General features: G+C 42.7%; 3 protein-coding genes across 8 annotated transcripts in view; 1 reads left to right on the forward strand and 2 right to left on the reverse strand.

Annotated features, from left to right (window-relative positions):
* On the reverse strand, positions 1–3,652 carry rbp7b (retinol binding protein 7b, cellular). Its single transcript, XM_061290284.1, has 4 exons — positions 1,598–3,652; positions 1,182–1,360; positions 788–889; positions 1–604 (listed from the first exon to the last, which is right to left on the reverse strand). Exons 1-4 carry the CDS (start codon positions 1,677–1,679, stop codon positions 551–553), a joined length of 417 nt encoding a protein of 138 aa, XP_061146268.1. The 5' UTR covers positions 1,680–3,652; the 3' UTR covers positions 1–550.
* Positions 3,252–20,557, forward strand: part of epha2a (eph receptor A2 a) — a 26,067-nt gene continuing 8,761 nt past the window's right edge. The window contains exons 1-5 of one of the 3 annotated variants that reach the window (XM_061290245.1): positions 3,256–3,315; positions 6,499–6,604; positions 15,824–16,135; positions 17,582–17,649; positions 19,537–20,173. In XM_061290245.1, the coding sequence (XP_061146229.1) occupies positions 16,060–16,135; positions 17,582–17,649; positions 19,537–20,173 (781 nt within the window). In that variant the 5' untranslated portion in view covers positions 3,256–3,315; positions 6,499–6,604; positions 15,824–16,059. Of the gene's footprint in view, positions 3,316–6,427; positions 6,605–15,823; positions 16,136–17,581; positions 17,650–19,536; positions 20,174–20,557 lie in introns of those variants that run through there. The other 2 variants (XM_061290247.1, XM_061290246.1) reach the window with 2 other exon arrangements.
* On the reverse strand, positions 3,982–10,823 carry h6pd (hexose-6-phosphate dehydrogenase (glucose 1-dehydrogenase)). Of its 4 annotated transcripts, XM_061290249.1 has the most exons (6): positions 10,633–10,823; positions 9,957–9,999; positions 6,634–7,270; positions 6,437–6,554; positions 6,046–6,315; positions 3,982–5,963 (listed from the first exon to the last, which is right to left on the reverse strand). In XM_061290249.1, exons 2-6 carry the CDS (start codon positions 9,965–9,967, stop codon positions 4,624–4,626), a joined length of 2,376 nt encoding a protein of 791 aa, XP_061146233.1. In that variant the 5' UTR covers positions 9,968–9,999; positions 10,633–10,823; the 3' UTR covers positions 3,982–4,623. The 4 variants fall into 4 exon arrangements, with proteins under 4 accessions (XP_061146233.1, XP_061146235.1, XP_061146232.1 ...); XM_061290251.1 differs by lacking the exon at positions 9,957–9,999; XM_061290248.1 differs by lacking the exons at positions 9,957–9,999; positions 10,633–10,823 and adding an exon at positions 9,088–9,218.

The raw sequence follows: 20,557 nt of genomic DNA on the forward strand, positions 1-20,557 counted from the left end.
TCATGACATGACCTTTCTTTTAATATTTGCAACGGTACCACCATGTGTTGGGAGTTTGTACTACAATCCCAAGAAACAAATCGACATTTATTAGGGTTACAGGAAGAATTGTTCTCGGGAAAGTTCTTCCTATATTCTATTTCCAGACTACTTGTGTACTAGCTCAGTGGCCTAGTGGTAGAGTGTCTGCCCTGAGACTGGAAGGTTGTGGATTCAAACCCGGGTCATACCAAAGACTATACAAATGGGACCCATTACCTCCCTGCTTGGCACTCAGCATTAAGGGTTGGAATTGGGGGGTTAGATCACCAAATGATTCCCGAACACGGCACTGCTGCTGCTCACTGCTCCCCTCTCTCCCAGGGGATGGATTAGAATCACACGGGGATGGGTTAAATGCAGAGGACAAATTTCACCACACCCAGATGTGTGTGTGAAGATCATTGGGACTTTAACTTTAACTTAAGTAAAAAAAAAAAAAAAAAAAAAAGCTTTAGAAAACTAACTGATGGCAATTTTAATTGGATGCAATACGTTTCAGATGTCAAACTCAGAGTGCCCTTTTGTAAACTTGCTTGCAGACTTGATCTTCACAGGTAAGTTCCTGAAAAAGAAAACGATTAAATCCATATCAAATTATGTACATTTGATCTTAATATACGTATATCTAATATATTTATATCCAGGAGAAAAAGGGTGGCCCCACTCCTTTGTATTCTGCCTGACACAAGACCTTTCCAGGCTGTGCTGCACGGTAAATGTGATTTTTATTCTCTTGAAATCATACCAAATGAAGTTCATTTTCCTGAATCCAATGAGTCCAGCCTCTGTTCCTTTTTTCTCCACGCTGAACACACACCAGCTTGTCATTTTCCCAGTTGACCACACTCTAAAAAGCAGGAACAAATTGGGATGGCGTGAAATCAGTGCACACACATAAAAGACAGAATTTTAATTAACTAGACTAAAAATTTTGAGGACAAGTTTATCTTTGAATGACCCAGATGTGGCCCAAAGTGGCAGCTTGTATCCAAAATGTGACTTGGGATAACTTTGTTTCTTTCAGGAAATTGCTTGAGATTTCGTGCGTGTGTGTATCTACCTGTGAGAGGTATTACCAAATAAGTAAAAGTAGCTGCAGGGACTGACTTAAAAGGTTGACACTGTAGGATATATTCTACCTGGCATATGCGGTTATCCATTCCCTTAGTCTCATCTTTGTACTCCACCCCGACCTTAAATGCAATTTCATAGTTCCTGAAGTTGGTGAGGGTTCGAATGTTGAAGTGATTGCCCTCTTGCTTGATCACTTTCTGAGGCTTCAGCAAGGCCGCCACTTTGCGAGTTGCAAAATCTATGCCTGTGGGAAACCAGATGATTACATATCACTGGAGATAGAAAACTATTTCACACCAAAAATGCTGATGGGTGATGCTTAATTATCAAATCAATTATAAATTAAAACGGAACATGGGAATTTTACAAGTTTATAGTCAATGTTTAGTACAATTCCCCGCTCAGATTAATTTAATGGGAGAATATTGGATAAGTAACATCAAGAGGAAGAGCAAGATAAGCAGCAGTTCCAAACACTTACCAAGAGCAATCATGTATCCCTCAAAGTTGACATTGCTGACCATGTCCCAAGTCCCCGTGTAGTTGACCGCCATCTCGGACATTCTTGTGGCTCCACAATCAGAAGCCAGTGGGTTTTTAACAGCTCTGCGTTGCTACTGTATGTTTCATTGTGTGTCAATATAGGCCAGAGGTGATAGCACCGGAGGGGTGGTACGTACGGGACCTTTTACACATATTAGCCAACACAGCGCTTCCTGTTGTTGGGATTGTCCTTGCGGAAGAAGTGGTCCTTACAGTGCGACGCCATGGCTGGCTAAGAGACCAAAACCTAAGGCCCTATCTTTAAAATCAAATCCGCCGTGCAGAACATGAGCTGCTGGGAGGTTGTGTGCAACACAATCCATTCCTCTGTTCACATTTGGAAAAACTGACTTCAGGGGCTGAAATTTGGAGTAAAGTTATTAGTGTTTTATGGTCAGTCATGAACCTTTGCTTCCGTGCTCCACCTATGTACGCGCCATAAAAAATGATTTGTAATTTAGCATCAGACACCTGTGTTCTATGTGTGGTCCAAATGTAGTATCAGTTGGACACCATCTCAAGGACAAGTTTGTTTTTTGGAGGACGTCTGGAAAGTGTCCAAATTAGACCAAAATGGCTTGCTTGAAACCAAACTAGACTTCTTGTGCCTTTTCAGATATGGCTTCTTAAGACTTTTGTGATAGGCAAACGTTCTAAATTCCATGTTGCTAAGTGACAGTAGCGTCTGCGCCGACGGAAGGATCGTATTGCTGAGTGCAACACAATCCTCCCGGCTTTCACATTATGGGCAACTGCTGCAATGTTTCTCTACTTGCTGATCCTGGTTGCGTACCGCAGTAGCAGATGGATACCCAGGAATCAGAGGCTCAAGTTGTACGTGCATGTTTGTCCGCCCCCATTTTTGTCTGTTCTTCACTGTGTTTCTTTTCGGCAGCCAAATTGTCAACGTGGTGTTCATGGCTCTCGTGCTGGTCCCTCAGCTGTATGTCATAGCAAGGTAGCTCAACAATTGAAAGCCTTTTGCCAAAGATTTGATATTTAAATGGTGTCTGTTTGATTTTAAAAGGCCCACGTCGGCAAGATATTGCAGGCAGCCCTTACTGAACAGCTTGACCGCTTCTATCAGCCTGTCCCTCATCGCCTCAGGTAAACCCCAATTATAGTAGAACCTCTTAAGTTCAACAAATAAACATCAACTTCAGCATCAACTTCTTTGAATACGTTCATTCCTATCATTAGCCATTATGCTATATCAGGTACAATAGATCTGCTGTTAAAGTTCCTCTATTCATTCATTTTCTAAAACACTTTTCCTCATTTGTGAGAAAAGCGGCATACTTGAAAGCACTCCCAACTCTTTCCACAGGCTTTTCGGTGGTCTTGACACTTATAGAAGTAGTCCCTCAGGGTTTGTGGGCGTCCTGTCACGCATTTGGACTGCTATCGTTTGGGCACGGGGTGTGCTGTGTCATCCTGACATTCACTGCGGCTGAATGCGTAAGATACTTAACTCAAACTTAATCCATATTTAATACCGCTTGATGTCATTAGAGTCGTGGCGGTATACCGTGGACTGGTGGCAAGACAATCCAAGGGCGATCCTGACATTTCTCTTTGTATTTCCGCAGGCCAAAACCACACCTGAACTGTACCATATGTCTCTTTTCATCACAGTGGCATCCATTTTGAGCACAGGTAGAAAGCGCAAGATACTATTTACACACACATAATTGGGTTTGAATTGATAAATGTTACTCTCTTCTGATTTTTGAAAAATTAACCTGCGTGATTCTCCTTTTGTGTTAAGAGTTTTTATTTTGTCTTTGGTACGTGTTGTGCCGTGGCGGTCATTTTGCGTACACCCCACACAATGTTTTTCCACAGATATGTGTGAGGTAACTCGCATTTTTAAAAATTTGGGCAAAATGTTAAAAATATGCATGCAGTTAAGGTTTTGCATTCTTTTAGAGCACCCACGTGTTATTTTTTAGGTGCGCTGGCAGTCAAAGGCCGATTGTGGCTGACAAAAAGGCAGCGACAATGAGCTATAAAAGCAGTCCAGCTGTCTCACATGGACATCGGATAGTACTCGCATTTCATGCGGTTTCCGTGCCGCCGGCGAGACGGTAACTCAAAACCATGGGAATGAAAGAAGAGAAAGTAAGTTAATGCGGCTCATGTTTTCATGCTTTACTTCATCCAAAGCAGGTGCTTCCTTTTGCGGATCCTTGACGTTTGTTTCTCATTGTAACCGCTCAGAGGAAGTTGTTGACAATGTAACGCATTTGAGCCAAATATAATTACAAGTGATGTAGGCCAGCGGCTGTTTAGAAAAAAAACATTTCAATGGAAGCAAACTCGTACCTCTTAAAATTTCATTGTGAAAACCAGGTAGAGGAAGGCATACTATGAATGCACATATGAGTAAACAACTTTACAATGTTCCAGCAAATGGATCACATCAAGGCTCGGTAACATTCTTTTGACTTACTACACAGAGGAACTGCAAATACAGATTCAAGTCAACATTAAAATAGATATACCAAAATGTTTAACATAATTTTTAAACCATATGATAAAATTTATTATTGCCTTAGTTTTTTTTCTGTACCTGAGATCTGATGCTACCACAATCGAAGACAAACAATGAAGTAAAAGCACTGAATGTTTAAAAACTATGTATTGTTTGGTTGATTCTGGAGATTGTGTAACATTTTGACAATACTTCCCTGCCGGAGCTTTTACATCATCGTAAGGCGTTACGGAAAGAGAACAAAACATACAAACAGCAGAGGGTAGGTTCCACAAAAAAATCGTGAATTTGTGAATGCTTGATGGTTTACTGTAAACTACTCATAAGGGCAAATGTAAAAGTTTCAAGGAAGAGTGCCAACTATAAGATATTTTTTTGCTATTCACTGGTCTCGTTCCCTAACCTTTGTAAATAGTCATGGCTTCACTGTACCTGAATTAAAGTTCTGTTTAAAGACTTTTTTTTTATCCCTAACCCAAAAGTGCGTCGTAGTCTATGTACCAGACAAGCGTGCCATTTTTGGGTTTCACCCCAGTTATAGGCCATTTGTTTGGCTCATCCTTGACACGACTCAGCTGGGTGACAAGCTCGTGTTTACCTTTGCCCATCACCAGCAGCGCCACCTTGTGGGCTCGGTTGATAGCGTCAAGTGTGAGGCTCATGCGCTGGTGCGGCTTGACGGGGCTCTCTGTGAGGACCACCAGGTCATTTTCACTGTTGGCTGCCTTAGCGCCAGGAAAGAGGGAAGCCGTATGTCCATCATGGCCGACTCCCAGGAGGACAAAGTGGAACCTGGAGCCATTGACGAACCTACTAATATCTTCCTGATACAGCAGCGCTGTCATGTCCTCCTCGACGCACAGCCGCTGCTTAAACTGCACCGGCATTGGATGGATGTTGTAATAGGGGATACGCACATGCTGCAGAAGGTGCTGGTAGATGTTGTGAAAGTTTGACTCCAGGTCGGTCGGTGGTACGCAACGCTCGTCCACCATCCAGATGTGGGTTTCATGCCAAGGGAAGGAGAAATGGTGCAGGGCCAGCCTGTGGAAGAGCGCAATGGGCGTCGACCCACCGGAGAGGGCCATGTGGAAAACGTCGCCCCGGAGCACGGCCGCCTCCGCCGCTTCCTGGATGTCGAAGGCCAGACGCTCTATCAGCTCCTCAGCCCAGGCAGACACCATGTCGTTGGACCGATACGTGCCTTGCATAACTAGGAAACTCCTTGCAGATTCACCTTTGACCTGCTCCGGTCCCAGAAACACCACATCACTTTTGTAGGTGATCTCTTTCCCTTTTAGACGGACATCCAGCAGGCCACCGTTGTCAGCTCCTCCCGGGTAGACGCGGGGAAAAGTGCCGGTTAAGCTCTCAAGCAGTGGAGTCCAAAAGTCCCAAGATGCAAGGAGATTATCAGTACTGATAAAACAATCGTTGTCTCCAGCGAAAATACGAGAAATTAATTCTGCATAAGCTTCTTGTTGCACTTTTGGAGTTTGGACATAGTAGTCTGACAGAGGCGAGCCCAGGACGTCAACATTTGTGTGATCCGTCACTTCCTTCCAATCACCCTCTGGAACAGAAGGCTTAAAGAGATTCTTGGAAACGAGAATGGCTGGGTATCGAAGGCTACCGTGGCCAAAGTAGAAGATAATCTCTTTGGGCTTGCAACGATAGCTGTTCTGAAGACAGAACATGTCGTTCTTGAAGACGACCCGTGCGTATCCTACTCGTTCGTCCAACATCTTCCCCGAGATCAGAAGGATGGGCACCCCGTCATATTGGGCCGTGCCCATGTGCACCAGTACAGCTGGAACGCAGAAAGTCAACTTTGAAAGTCAACCCCAAAAAGTTGATTCGGTATTTGTAATCAAACCGTCTGCAATACTAACCTGCAAATGTTGGTGTGATGCTCATGTGGTCTTTGGTCTTGTTGAGCTCCCGTCGAACCTCGGCTTGGTACGCTTGGTACTGGCCGACCACCGCCTGATTCTTGCCCAAGGGCAACAAAGAACTTAAGAGCCACAGCTTGTTTTGGAGAACCTCCTCGCTGTCACTGAGATTGGCAGGAAGTCGCATGGTCAGGAGAGCCATGACCTCGGTTAGGTGGTTCTGGATTACATCTCGGATCACGCCGTACTTGTCGTAGAAGGGAATACGACCTATGAAGAGACCATGACAAAAACATGCGTACAATACAGCGGCGGATTTGCATGATCTCCTGGTACTTACAGACGTTCTTACCACTACTGCAGCCCTGAAAATGGTGCAAAGTTGAATTACCTTGTACATCTAGTGTCTCCTTCACGACGATCTCTATTCTCTCCATGTGGTGTTTGTTCCAGATTGGATCGAGGAATTTCTTGTTCTCTACTCTGAAGGGAAGGATCTTTGAGACCACCTGATATACGACAAAAGCAGAAAAAGCAGCCAATCAAACTCAGAAGACTTGTGAGTGACATTTACACGCTCGTCCTGACCTGCTTTCCCAAGTAGTGGTCAATTCTGTACATTTCTTCATTGCGCAAGGCCTTCCCGAGTTGAGAAGCAAGCGTTTGCGCGCTCCTCAGGTCGTGTCCAAATGGTTTCTCCAGAACCACTCGGAGCCATGCCGTCCCGCCGACAGGCCTGCAGCCGGTATCGATTTTATCTGCGATATCTGCGTATGCAAATGCTGGCACGGAGAGGTAGAATAGTCGTCCAGCCTCGGTTAGTCCTTCCTCCTGAACCTGATTCTTAATTTGCTTGGCCAAATTCTGGTAATCGTCAAGGGTCTTGAGTTGCCAATACTGAGCTAGCCGTAAGAACTGCTCCTTGAGCACGGCGCAGCGTTCATCGGAGACGTCTTTTGGGCAAGACACCGCCTTCAGGATACCGAAGAATATTGGCGCGGCCTTGTCCTTGGGTGACTGTCCACTGGCGTAAAAGGAGAATGTGTTTCCGCTGCTGACTTGCTTTAAGTACAGCTGGAAGAAGCCCTGCCAGAGGTACTTCTTTGCCAGGTCCCCCGTGCCACCAACGACCACCACGGAAACGTGGCCGCGGCTTTGCTTGTCTTCGCCATGTCCTCCAATGGCGCACAGTGCGAGCAGAAACAGGAGCGTAGTCGCGTACATGCTGTGAAAATATACACGTATTTTAGATCCGCGTTTAGAAGACACAGTCACAAGTCGTGACTGTGAACTTATGTATGGTCCATATGTTGCCAATATGTTTTCACGATGTGCTGCAGTGGCCCAATGAATAGGGATCCATTGATAGACGAAGAAGCAGGGTTTTCTTTCTTACTTTGATGATGTTGATAGAGGCAACGTGGTGGCTTTATTATGCATGCGTCACAGTTGAGAGATTTGGGGTTCTAGGCTTTCCTATGTGGAGTTTGTATGTTCTTCCTTTTTTCCATAAGTATACGTCTTCCTCCCACATGTCCAAAATATGCATATTTTAAAAACTTGGATTTTTGTGAGGTTTCATCCTTAGAGGAAATTGACAGGGTGCTGGCTTAGCTATATTATGTAAAGTCCCTTGAGATAACAACTGATGTGATTTGGTGCTATATAATTAAGACTTACTCGATAGCAAACTATATCTTTACTCAAACATTACATTGATGTAAAGCTAAATTAAACTGGGTATTATAAAAGGAAATATAACCTACCCAAAATTCCAAAGCTGCGGTAAGAAGAAGTCTGAAATGCTCCACTGCGATATGGAAAACTGAAATCGAGAGCTACTAATTATTGTGTTGCTTAAGTGTAGCAAATGTAATGATCCAAGGGCACCAGCCAGTGAGATTTGTACTGGTGGGAACTTTGTACTTTGCTCAGGGGCACAGAGCTTCTCTTGCTACAATAGTATCGCTGTCCATAGAAGGCTGGAAAAGTTCAACAACCCTGCTGATTTCCGAGAAGATCAAGTCAACTATTGGGCAAAATGGGGAAAGACAACATTGCCATAAAACCTTGTTAAATATGGGGTAAAATGTCATTGTGTGACTCTGTGTATTAACAGCAGTTTTTACCGTGATACAAACAAAGCAAAAAGCCAGCTATTTATTTGAAGCTCTGATTCACCAGTGATGTTGAAAATAGTGCTTCCCCAATATTTGACGATAATGACATACAAACAAACTGTTCTCGTGCATAACTTGCACACACACATGAGTTTGGTCGCCGCTGTAGGGACAGAACTCACAGTGCCTGTGTTGCTTGTACTAATGGATTACGCTCAATTTTCCAAAGGAATTTTCTTTCAGACATAACTCAGTAAATTGACATACTTTAATCAAAAGACACCGCGCTCATTTAGGACCTCACTAGATTTGTCTCTTCTACAGAGGCATGTGACACCATTTTATTGAGAAGGCCAACCAATCTTGCATATCAAACAGTCCGCCACACTGCATTATTTAGGCTCGTGTAGCCCTCACACTTAAATAGGAGATGACTAAGCAACTTTTTAATCCTACCGAAGAATATATAGAGAAAGAAATGCTCAATTTCAAAAAGAACAATTTTCGATTCTGAGGCTTAACTAACTACGACCAAAAATGACATTTTGAATGCTGCATAAGATCTACCGCATACAGTATGATAATAAATAATAGTAATTCAGCCTTTTATTTAGATTTATAATCTATAAAGAGTTTGCTCTAGCGTATTGTGTAGCTTTACACCGTGCGTAGCATATACACAGTATTCGTACAAAATAGCGCATGAACATTAGGAAAAAAGTGAAAAAAATTGGACATTGTTGATACCACATTGTTTATTCCACATGATTGCTGTCAAATTCCACTTCCGCATTGACGTAATAGTGTTCGCAACGGCGTGACGTAATTATGTACGCGGGGAATACCAGAACAAATGGCTTAACGGCGCATATAAAATACATATGGTTAAGTAATAAAATATTTAAAAGACACTTTAACGTACCAGAGTGCCATTTTGTGTCATCGTTTGTGAAACCAGTCCTACACTTCCTGTTTTCGTCACGTGGCCGTCGCTCTGACGTTGTCAGCTACGAAATGCTAAATTGTAGTCATTACGTGGATACAAAATGCACACAAAATACCAATCGATAATATTTTTATCACTACTGGATAGCTGGACAGTTGGCTAAGCAACGCCATTGCAGTTTCCGGCAAAGACGCGTTCCATTTGATTCCTAGGACGTCTATTTTGGGACACAAACTGATATTTTGTGCAAACGCTATACATTTTTGCGGCCACAAATTAGCACATTGTATCATATGTTGCCACAAATGACCCTGGTGTGTCACACGGGTCTTGACTTACAAGTTTAATTTGTCCCTGACAATTGTATCTCAAATCTCCTCCATTGAAATGAATCAGAGCCATTAATCTATCCGACCGTACAAAAAAAAAAAAACACCAGCAAAAATGTAGTAAGTAAAATATCACATTAAATGTAAAAGGTGATTCCAAACATTTTGCATCTGTTTTGCTCACTAAAGCCACAAGGGGGCAATAAAATGCATAAAGACACATCTAGTCGAAGGTTGTGGGCATGCTGAAGCCTATCCAACTCAGTCTCAGGGAACATTACAGACAAACAACAAATGTGTTTGTGGAAATTTGGGAGTAAATAAGAGTGCATGGAAAAAATACATACAGACTCCAAACAGGATGGCAAGAGACGGGTTGTTGAACCCACAACCTCAGACCAGTTTGGCAGATGCGCCAACCACTCATCCACCCCATACATACATGCTGCACATACTGTATATACAATATATGCTGTTGCTGGTGCTTGTGATCAAATATGAAAGGTTTAGAATTACCATAACATCATTGTTTTGTTGTTATCTGGAACACCCAAAGGCCCTAAAAAAAAAAAAAAGGGTGGATAACTATAAACGAAATGCCAGCACTGAATCTGGAATCTGAAAAATGCGACTGATTAATTTTGCCTTGGCCTAAGAAAGTGGCTCCACACATTGTTCAGCTGTGTAGTGTCATCAGCTTGCCAAATGACACCCCACCGCAAACAGAACAGGTGTCCCTTTAGACCAAATAATGATCCAATTGTTGTGGACCACACTCAGCCAACTCAGGTCCTCCCTTTGACTTTGCTGACCAGTTGTCAACAGAGCACCGTCCCTTTAACGAGCAGCCCTCATTCCTGTCTGTCAAGCAGTTTAATGCTTTGCATCTCATTATATGCATTACCATTTTGACTTTTTATTCATTGAATTACTAAAAAACAGAGTTATGCTTTCTAATAAAAAATATAAACAAATACATTAAACGAAAGCTTTAAAAAATATTTAAAAATACTATATAAAAAATTGACAGAAATCTACAAAAGTAGAAATTCAGTTTTCTACATCCTTTTTGTAAATTAGAAAACAAACCATCGTGTTTTACATTATGCAATCATTATTAAATTATGTTTATTTACTTCCAATTGGTCCCACCACCAGCTATGTCACCCTCATATGAGCCCAAGTTACTTACAATTTGTCAATTCCGCACTGACTTAGGGCGATGATAAATTGTGATCAAAGCCTACAAAAAAGAAAAAGAGCAGCAACTTTGTTTCCCAGATACTGTTGACAAAATTAAAAAATCAATTAGGATTGTTTGTTGTAGTTCAACCCCCAAATTTCACAACAAAGCGTCTGCACACGAGCTGGCGAACAGCTGTAATGCCACTGTAGTGGCCTCCCAAGTTGGCCGGCCACTGTGAAAAGTAAACAATAGACAGGATGGTGCATCCTGTGCGTGCGTCCATATGTGTGTGTTTTTGTGTGTGTGTGTGTGCTAGCCCAGCTGTCACGTCTATAAATTGAGACTTAAGGGACCCAAAGATTTACAAACAAATAATCTTCCTCTCCAGAATACAAAAGAAAACAAATCCCCCAAAATATCTCAACGAGCTCAAGAAATCTGTAAAATTATAAATAAAATAAAATGTGTGCATGTGCAAATAAAGCGTATACTTGTGGGCGTGCATGTGTGTGTGCGCTATAGAGTTTGCCTCTAAAGCGAGCATTAAGACCATGCCGACCGTGCTAGCCCAGCTGTCCCTCTCTAACTTCAGGCTTAAGAGACCCGCAAGGCGCGAGCTGAAGGACTACTGTTTGGTTGGTATGTGTGGGAGTGGCGGCGGTGTGCGTGTGCGTATGTGTGTGCGCGTGTGTTGTTGCCCCACACCCCCAAGGCATTTTACTCAGCCCCCTAGCTTCCTTCCTCCCTTTTGTTAAGGCTTGTGAGGCAGACTTGGTCAAGCTGAGCACACAAGCCAACGCATATGAATGTGTGCTGTCATCTTTATTAGGCCCCCCAGCCAACATCCTTTAACACAAGAGGAGATTTCACTTTTAGTTAGCTGGGCCCCTCTTCCCCACTCCCCATTTTTGACTTGCCAGACGAAAGGGATTATAGGAAACCCAGCATGGAAGCAATTTGAATACACAACCTGTTATTTATTCCAATACAGACTGTAAAGCAGCACAATTAACGGAGATTACAACTCAAATCATTGCAGCTTTTGTGACGCTACTGAGGATGCCAAAGAAAAAAACAAAATAGAAGTTAAACCTCTCGTTGAACTGGCCTTTTATTTTCGACAGCCAAAGCGTAATGAGTCGTAATCATGCTATCTCATCAGAATCGTGATGGTAGATTGATTATCGGGGCAAAGGAGAAGTGCTCACTAAAAACAGTTCATCCTTAAATCTTCAAAATGACCTAATTAAAAATGTGAGCAAAGACAAGTTTGTATTTTTATTCAGTCCAAATCAGAGGCGACCTGCGCCGACTGCCGTTCCACTTTGTGGTTGTTTTACCTTACAAAGAATAGATGGCTCAGTCTTTTTTGTAGCTCATAAAAGAACTTCTCGTCTACCTGAAGCATTCATGACCGCGCAGCTGCTCTCGGATCAGCCAGGTCAGCGTCATGCACGGCGTGATGAGCGACGAGGCCAGAAGCCACGAATAGACTTAAGCGAACTATGTATGAGTAATGCTTGTGTTCTCAAACTGCATTCTCACATTTCCCCTCCTCACAAGAGAGACACTTGTCGGAGCACGCTCGTGCTTTTGTCTCGCACCGCTACAACGCACACGGAATGGGCCTGATACGGGCAACTCGCACCCTGAATTCCATGTGGGGTCTGTAAAGTTTTTTTTGTTTTTTTACAGAAGACCACACAGAATGAGAGGGAAAAGATGGAATTCTTCATCCACAATGAGTGCCTGTGACTCGTTTGAGGATGGACAGTGTTTGTGTATTGAAGAAAGCATTGCTTCACATGTGCATGCATGTGCTGAACCCTCAGATGATGATGTCATTGTTTTGATAATGGCTCGCAGTTTCACCAAGCTTGGGTATTCATCTGTTTTATATAGCGCTTGATCTTAGTAGTGTTGTGGGTAGCTGACTTTTTGGTAAGTGTTACACTGCAATGCCAGTCGATGCCAAGAGCCCCTGCCCCATTGGCCCCCCCACCCTTTGCACGACACTGTGTGGGTAGTTGTTCAACTAGTTAATACAATTTTAAAAGTTTATTTTTTTTGTTGAGATTTTATCACACATTATTCCACACCTGAAAAAATTATCCAAGCAGAAAAACAGATTCTAAAATTAAATAAACTAGCCTAATTTTACAAAATCATTAAAAATAAAAAAAATGAATAAAAAACAGTCCCTTTGTAAATATTTAATAATATTGAATTGAGTAAATCATTAATTGATTACAGCACAACGCAACAGAGCAGCCCTCTGTTCTAAGATGGCCACCAGTGGCAAAAATATTTCCCTATGGTGGACCACTGCTTTTTAACATAAAAAAAATTACAAGCATCGTCGAAAATGAAAAGATGATAGCTATGTCCTGTGATTGGCTGGCAACTCGTCAAGGGTGCTCCCCATTTCACTGACCAAATTTCATCCGAGAACTTAACGAGCACAAGCGCTATAGAAAATGATTGCGCGTGTGTAGCTAATGTGTATTTGGAGGCTAATGAGTGTTTGTGAGTGAAAAGCAAGAGAAAGGATGAGACAAAAAACTTAAAATGCATGAACAAAGGCGTGAATCCATCAGTCTTAACAAGAGTTTGGGCGGCTGCGGGTGGGGTGGCTAAGTGTGAGAATAGATTTTGTGTTAGCGGTCCACAGAAACTCCCCCGTCGCTTTGAATAGAGGCGCTCCTCCGTGTTTGTCGATATTACGAGAAGGCGTGAGGGGCAGCAGGGTGAGGGGTGCTGAATGACGTGACGTTGCCGCTTGAGCCGCTGCTCGCTGACCCACAAAACGCAGATCTAGTGCCCCCTTGCCCCCGCTGAGAAGCTTTTTTTTGTGCCTGTCATCGCCCCTCAGAAGGTAGTGATGGGGGGCGGTTAGGGTGGGAAATAGGGGGAGGGAGGGGTGTTTGGAGTGCTCCGAGGCCTCATGCTCTGTCAGCTCAATCAAAAGAAGCTCGCATTGTGTTTGGAGCGTTTGCATACTTGTGCGTTAGAGGGGGTGTTAACCTTTGACACCCTCCGACTCGATGGGGACAACAGAATGGACCTTATCGAGAGGGGGATGTACGTTAACACGCTCGGAGGTAACGCCTCACGTATCGAAAAGCACTACAGCGACGAGAGAAGGTGTTATAGTTGGGGTGCTTGAAATGCAGTGGCCCTTCACGCCAGAATACAAATTGCGCCGGCTGATTTGAAAGTGAAGAGTTGCTCAGGATGTGCTGAGCTTGTCACGCCGTCCATGGGCATCTACGTCGTATGTGGGAGTAGGGCAAGGTGGCCTTGAAACATGGCCTTGTGTTTTTGAATCAATAAAAAGAGAACTCCAAAGGTCGAAATAATGTAATGGTCTTCATTTGAGAGCCCTTCCGATTTTGAAATTATCTAACCTTTTAGCTCAAAAAAGTCATTCTTGTAGTGCTGTGATAATATTGAAACAATGATTTTTTATCTCTAAAATATACAACTTTTTTTCCTGAAAAAAATATTTTTAAAATCTTGATGTCTTTTTCTCGTAAATACATACACACCTTCTCTCAGTTTGATTTTATTTGGGGGAAAAAACTATTTTACTGCAACTTTTTCTTCTTGTCCCAGCTGAAAATGGGCAAGTGATGGTTAGAGAAACGAGACACACCCTGAAATTGGTCACTAGCCAGTCGGCCTTATCCAAACCACAAAAGTGCAAACCAAATGCCCTGAATAGCATAACGCACTTGGAGCCCCCCCCTCCCATCGGACAGACAGTCAGACAGTCATTGTGTTGAACTACAATTTACACTTGTACGCCATTGAAAAGGTCAAGAAGATGCAATTCATCACTTAACTTGTTCATGTATTTTTCTCCAACAACATGTTTCACTCTTGCTGTTTGATTAATGTGCATGCAAATATCCACCTCATCTGTTGTTTTTAAAAAAAAAAAAAAATTTATGGGAGTGGAGCCCAGAGTGGGCCTTTGTTCGGGCTGGCCGTCTGTGCAGAGGTGCTGTTGTTCCCAAGTGCGCCCCGCTCCGCAGAGGGGGACTTGACTCCTCAAATTCCTCCCATCAAAGTTGCTAGGCGACGGCGTCTTTGCGGACACATATTCATACCCGAAGACTCTTTTATGAAGAGCGGCTCATTAGTAGTCATATATTCATAGCGGGGCCACCTCCCCCCACTTGACCCCTCCTTTGCCAGTCGTGGGAAAGATAAGTCCAATGTGAGACGAGGAAGGGGGGGACTTTGGGCAATTACTTGCTCAAAACGATTGTCCGATTTTAACACTGGCGAAAAAAACATTTCATCGGTCCACTGATGGAAAGGTTTGTTCATCTAAGCAGAGAACATCAGGATTTCATTCAAAATCAAAGTCAGCCCACCCGTAATGTGACAGAGCTTGGAGCGCTGTGTCATCTGTAGTCATTTATCAACACTTTAATTGCATCCATTTGCAGTCAATCATGATGTAAGATTTCTTTCAAGCTCTGCACACTTAAGTGTAATGCTCACCATTAGATATGTGCTTATTCTTGGCAAAATAAGATTTTTTTGGAGGGGGGGAATTAAAAGTGGGCCAAGGCAGTGTATCCTGTGTATTGTGAAACGTGTGTGTGGGAGCAGTGGTAATATTGATGGACATAGTGGTGACACAATCCCCACTGTAATGTATTGATTTTAGCCATCATTATTTAGCACAGGGCACTATTTTCCTTTCATGAGGCCAGTTCAGCCTCAATATTTAGATGCACTGATGTTTGTTATTATTTAGCATGAATATTTGGTAATGGCATGTTTTAAAGTTCTTTGAATGTTTTATTCATGTGCAACTTTATTCTCACAATCTTACAACTTTAATAAGCTGCATTAGTAAAATGAACTATTTAAATGTACTTTTAATTCTATGAAGCACATTGAGTTCCCTTGTGTATAAAATGTACAATACTGTATAAAACTTTAATATAAAACCTGTCCGATAATGGATCTTGTAATATGCAACTTTTCTTGAAAAATGTCTTTATTCTTGTAATATTATGATTTTAATTGCGAAAATGTTCTGTATAAACCTATACTGATTATATATATATATATATATATATACAAAACATCTGGAAAGTATGTTGTATGGAAATATATATATATATATATACTATATATATATGTTTGTATGGCCTTAATATTCATGTTTGCTTTCCAGATGTTTTGTGAATTCCTCGGAGCCAGGTGAAGCTCCGCCCTCAATGCCCATATTGGGAATATTTCCGTATTCCATAGCACGCAAATTGGCAGCGAAAATGACGTCACGTGACGCCACCTGTTTCTCAATGGGCTGTCTGGGCTGGGGTGGCTTGTGCTCCAGTCAGTCAGTCGGCCGGAGACTCGTCGGAGAAGAGGGAGCGAGTCGCGCCATACACTTTATTTCCACACGAAAGCATGGAGCACCGGCGTCTTCATTTATTTGTCTTTTTATTCGTCAACGCCATGATTGTCAGCCTCCAGTCGCAAGAACGTGAGTAACTTTTGTTTTCCGAATAAAAAGTAAAGTTTGGTTTTTAGCCTAACTCGTGAGTCAGAAGTTCGGAATTTCAGCGTCCGGTGTGACGTTTTTCTCGTTTAAATCAAATTGTCATTATTCGTAATAAAAATTTTGACTCTGTCCTACTTTTAAATACTGTGTAGAGCAAAACAAGAAAGGAAAAGGAAAATTGAGACAATTGCAAAAACAGTTAATGGTGTCATGGAGCCACCGGGCGTGGGAGCACCTGTATGATGCCCCGACATGTTTGACTCACTCGCTCCTGTAGTTTCATTTTAAACTGCACGCTGGTTAGCGTGCCCACGCCTTTCTCAGACACGATTAGAAATGTTTCTTCACGCTTAATGATGTGTTGAATCACACCGACATGCTTGATTAGACTGTCAATGGAGCTGGCGTGTGGCCCCATAAAAGCTGATGGCTCCCTGAACGCATGCACTTTAGACTTTCTTTGTTTTACATTTACACGTCAAAAAAACACGTCTTGAAATAAATTATATTTATTGCATTCATATCTTGTAAGCACACATAGCCTTGTATGTTTTTCTTTGTAACTGCATCGTTTTATATTGCTTTTGGAGACAAACGGTGTATGCCAACTGTTTAATTTATATTATTATTGTTATACCTTTTTTCTTCAAACTAGTTAGTTGCTTTCTTAATCTCGAGAAGTCATATAGTGGGATTGTCATAAACAAGAGATCCGTACAAGACTACATTTATCTTTGTTAAGTGTGTAACCGATGTGAAAGCACTTTATTGGGTTAAAAACAAGCAACTGGTGTCTAAGTGAAATTCCGACCTTTTGCCCAATTTGACGTTAAAAAAGATATCAAAATGTTAAATCTATAGTAAAAAAATTTTTATTTAATAATCACATAGTGCACCTCTAACATATGTATTTACTGTGTAACTAACATGACAACCAGAGAGCTGTGAAAACCAAGCAATTATGAAGATGGAAAAATCAATCAGAGCTATCTGACAAACAAATGGCCTTGGCCAGTACCGAGGTTAATAAGGGATAACTAGTCTTTGCTGGCACTCGACTAAAACAATCTAATGAAGTACAGTAAGTACGGCGGTTACTGAGCGAGCCTGCGTGATCTGCATATTATGCGACACTCCATTCGCAACCTCAAAATGTCGGGACCTTGGTAAACAAAGGACCCACAGTAATAATCAGATTTTCTCTTTTTGATCAAATTTTTCGTAAAGTGATGAAAGACACTACCAGTGCTGGAAAAGAACCTCTTATATGCCATGACTCGTCAGCGCTTCTTAAAACTCTTTAATTTCCATGCCACAAATGTTAGTTGGTACTCCACAGTAGTATTTTTCCTGCCGCTTTTGGAGACGAACTGTGTGTCCCAAATGGATTAATAGCTGTTTCTAACTCATTTCTGCGTGTGTCTACAGAAGTATTGCTGGACATGAGGTCTACAGGAGGGGAGCTAGGCTGGCTCACTCTGCCATATGAGAACGGGGTGAGTATTTATACCTCGAGTAGCATTTTTAAGACCTCGGGGGTCAAAGACTTTCTCTTCTATGATGTCTTTAGAGTTTAATAATGTTTGAAAAGGCCTCTTAGACGTTCTATATACAGAATTAATCATTTTTGTCATCCAGATTATTTTAATTATTTTTTTCATTTACATGTACATTGCATATCTAGTATTGTTAACAGTGACAGAAGATGTAAAACAACCCATCATCCAAACTGCAAGTAAATAATCCCCCAGGAGTCAAACATTGAACAGTGACAACAGGGAAGTTAACGATAGTACCTGGATAGTACAAATATTAAATCTTAACGTTAAATTGGCTGATTCTTCCTCTATTGCCCCCCCGACACGCACATTGAGTAACTCTGAGTCTATTGAACTCAATTTGTTCAAATGGCTTACTTAAACATGGAAACATCTAATGCAGCACATTTCGACCACATTCATCTGTAGTTCATCTTTACATTTGCGTTGTTTGGCATTGCACGCTATATCCAATCTGTGCTTTGGCAGCTATCCGATCCCTCTCGGATTCATATATTTGGATTCACATTTGGAAGAGGCCAGATTCCGGTCCGAAGAGATCAAATTCCATCGTTTTTTCTTTCTAAGCCATGACTCACATTCCAACTGTGTCACCTGAGAGCAAAACACCGGAATTGTGTCACTCGAACCATGAATCCATAAATCCGGCCGAGACCTGACGGATAACAGCAGTCTTGCGTCATTGTAGGTATACCAGGTCCGGAAACATCCCTCTATCTATAGTCGAGTGGTTTTCAGTCTATTAAAAGCCCCGGGACATGGCTGGGGATATAGTGTAAGTCTGAAAAGATCCCGCCCGACGTGTGCTTTATAGTCCCGGTATTCCCTTGCTTGTCAGAAGGTTGCTTTTATGACAGTGTACTTTGTACATATCATATACAGTCATTATGTTGGGAGGTTTTTAGACTTCAGCAGCAGTGGTTTCATGTCAGTGTGTTGTACAGTGGATGTGAAAATTCTACACCCCCCTCGTTCAAATGTCCTTTTGGGTATTAGATGTGATTTTCGATCTTAGATTTGGTCTCTTCAAAACATGTTTGGTCTCCTAAAACAAATGTTCTGTGTCAGGAACCATAACAGCCCCGTTTGGTCCAATCTTTAATTTCCCCCTGTTTAACTCCCCATAAAAGATAAAGTGACACCCCATGAAGCACGTTCGTACTACCAGGATGCGAGTTTTGGGAAGAAAAAAAAAAAAACTTTGAATCTCACGATTCCTCATTGCTTTCTCGTCCCTTAAATCTCTTTAATTGCTATGTGGTAGTGACTATAAAGCGCAATTAACTGCCACAAATGTTACTTGGTATTCTACAGTGGTATTTGTTGGATTTGTGTGTGCGTCACAGTCACACTCGCACACACGAGGCCCCTTGTGTGTTACTGGAAAACCACACACGTCGACACATATTCGGGCCAATAATGCTAACGTGTGGAAAAGAAGCTCGAGCACACAACTGAATGCTTTCTTTGCTTCTTACTACACCAAAGGAAAAGGATCCTGTCGTCTAAGGGGGTGGCAAGTAACAAAGTACACATAATTTGTTCCGCTACAGCACTTAGTGGATATAAAAAAAAAAAAATCTACTCATCTTTGTTCAAATGCCAGGTTTTTGTGGCCTAAAAAATAATAAAATTAAACAGGTACACCATTAAAATAACCAGTGACCTTTTGAAATAATGGTCTAAAAGTTCAAACTTGCAAAAAGTTCAAACTTGGTTTCATTTAGCACATTTTTTTACATGCTTTTTGGGAGATTGGAATTGTGTTTTTGAAACTGAAATCACGGAATCAGGAAGCTGTTGTTTTTTTGGTTTTTTTTCCAGTGGGAGATAGTCCAGACGGTGGTGAACGGCTCGCTCTTCTACACTTACAGCGTGTGCAATATAGACTCGGCGGACCAGGACAACTGGTTGCGCACCACCTTCATCCAGCGACGGCCGGGCGCCACGCGCGTTTCCGTGGAGCTCCGCTTCACTGTGCGCGACTGCAACAGCTTCCACGGCGCGTCCGTGTCCTGCAAGGAGACCTTCAACTTCTTCATCTACGAGACGGACGCCGACGTGGGCACCAACTTTCGCAAGGGCCAGTTCCGCAAAGTGGCCACCATCGCCCCGGACGAGGTGACGCGAGACCACGTGCTCCTCGTCAACACCGAAACCAGGACGGTGGGCCCGCTGTCCCGGAAGGGCTTCTACCTGGCCTTCCAGGACATGGGCGCCTGCGTGGGGATCCTCTCGGTGCGCGTCTTCTACAAGACGTGCCCGTCCACCGTGCAGAGCCTGGCGGCCTTCCCGGAGACGGTGGCTGACGCTCTGCGGGAGGTGGAGGGCGCCTGCGTGGAGAACGCCGTGAGTCAGTCTACCCCACGCATCTACTGCAGCGTGGAGGGCGAGTGGGTGGTTCCCGTGGGCCAGTGCCAGTGTCTCGCCGGCTACGAAACCACCGGGGACTCGTGCCAAGGTAAGGAACCCGAAAGCGTGTCACATGTTGGCCACGTAAAGCCATGTAGTTGGCAAGGTGTAAAGGAATGCTCATTAATCGTTCAGTTTGTTTTGAGAAGTCTCAACCTCAAAGCCGACGAATGCCTGTAAGGAAATCATGCTCAGACAGATTAGGCTTGGAAGAGGGAGGATGCCTTAAAGCCATTTGTTCTTAATTTAGATTAGAGGCAGTTATGGATTATGATATATTTTCTCATATCCGGATTGTCACATTCCTTCGGCCATCTTACCGTCAGATCTCGTAAAAAAAAAGTTAAGCCTAGGCAATGGCTTGATGTGGTCGAGAGAGACGTATGCTGCGTCACGCCACAAAAGAGGTCCACTTTTAGCACGTTGTACTTAG

The sequence above is a fragment of the Syngnathus typhle genome, linkage group LG11, assembly GCF_033458585.1.
Source record: "Syngnathus typhle isolate RoL2023-S1 ecotype Sweden linkage group LG11, RoL_Styp_1.0, whole genome shotgun sequence".
NCBI lineage: Eukaryota > Metazoa > Chordata > Actinopteri > Syngnathiformes > Syngnathidae > Syngnathus > Syngnathus typhle.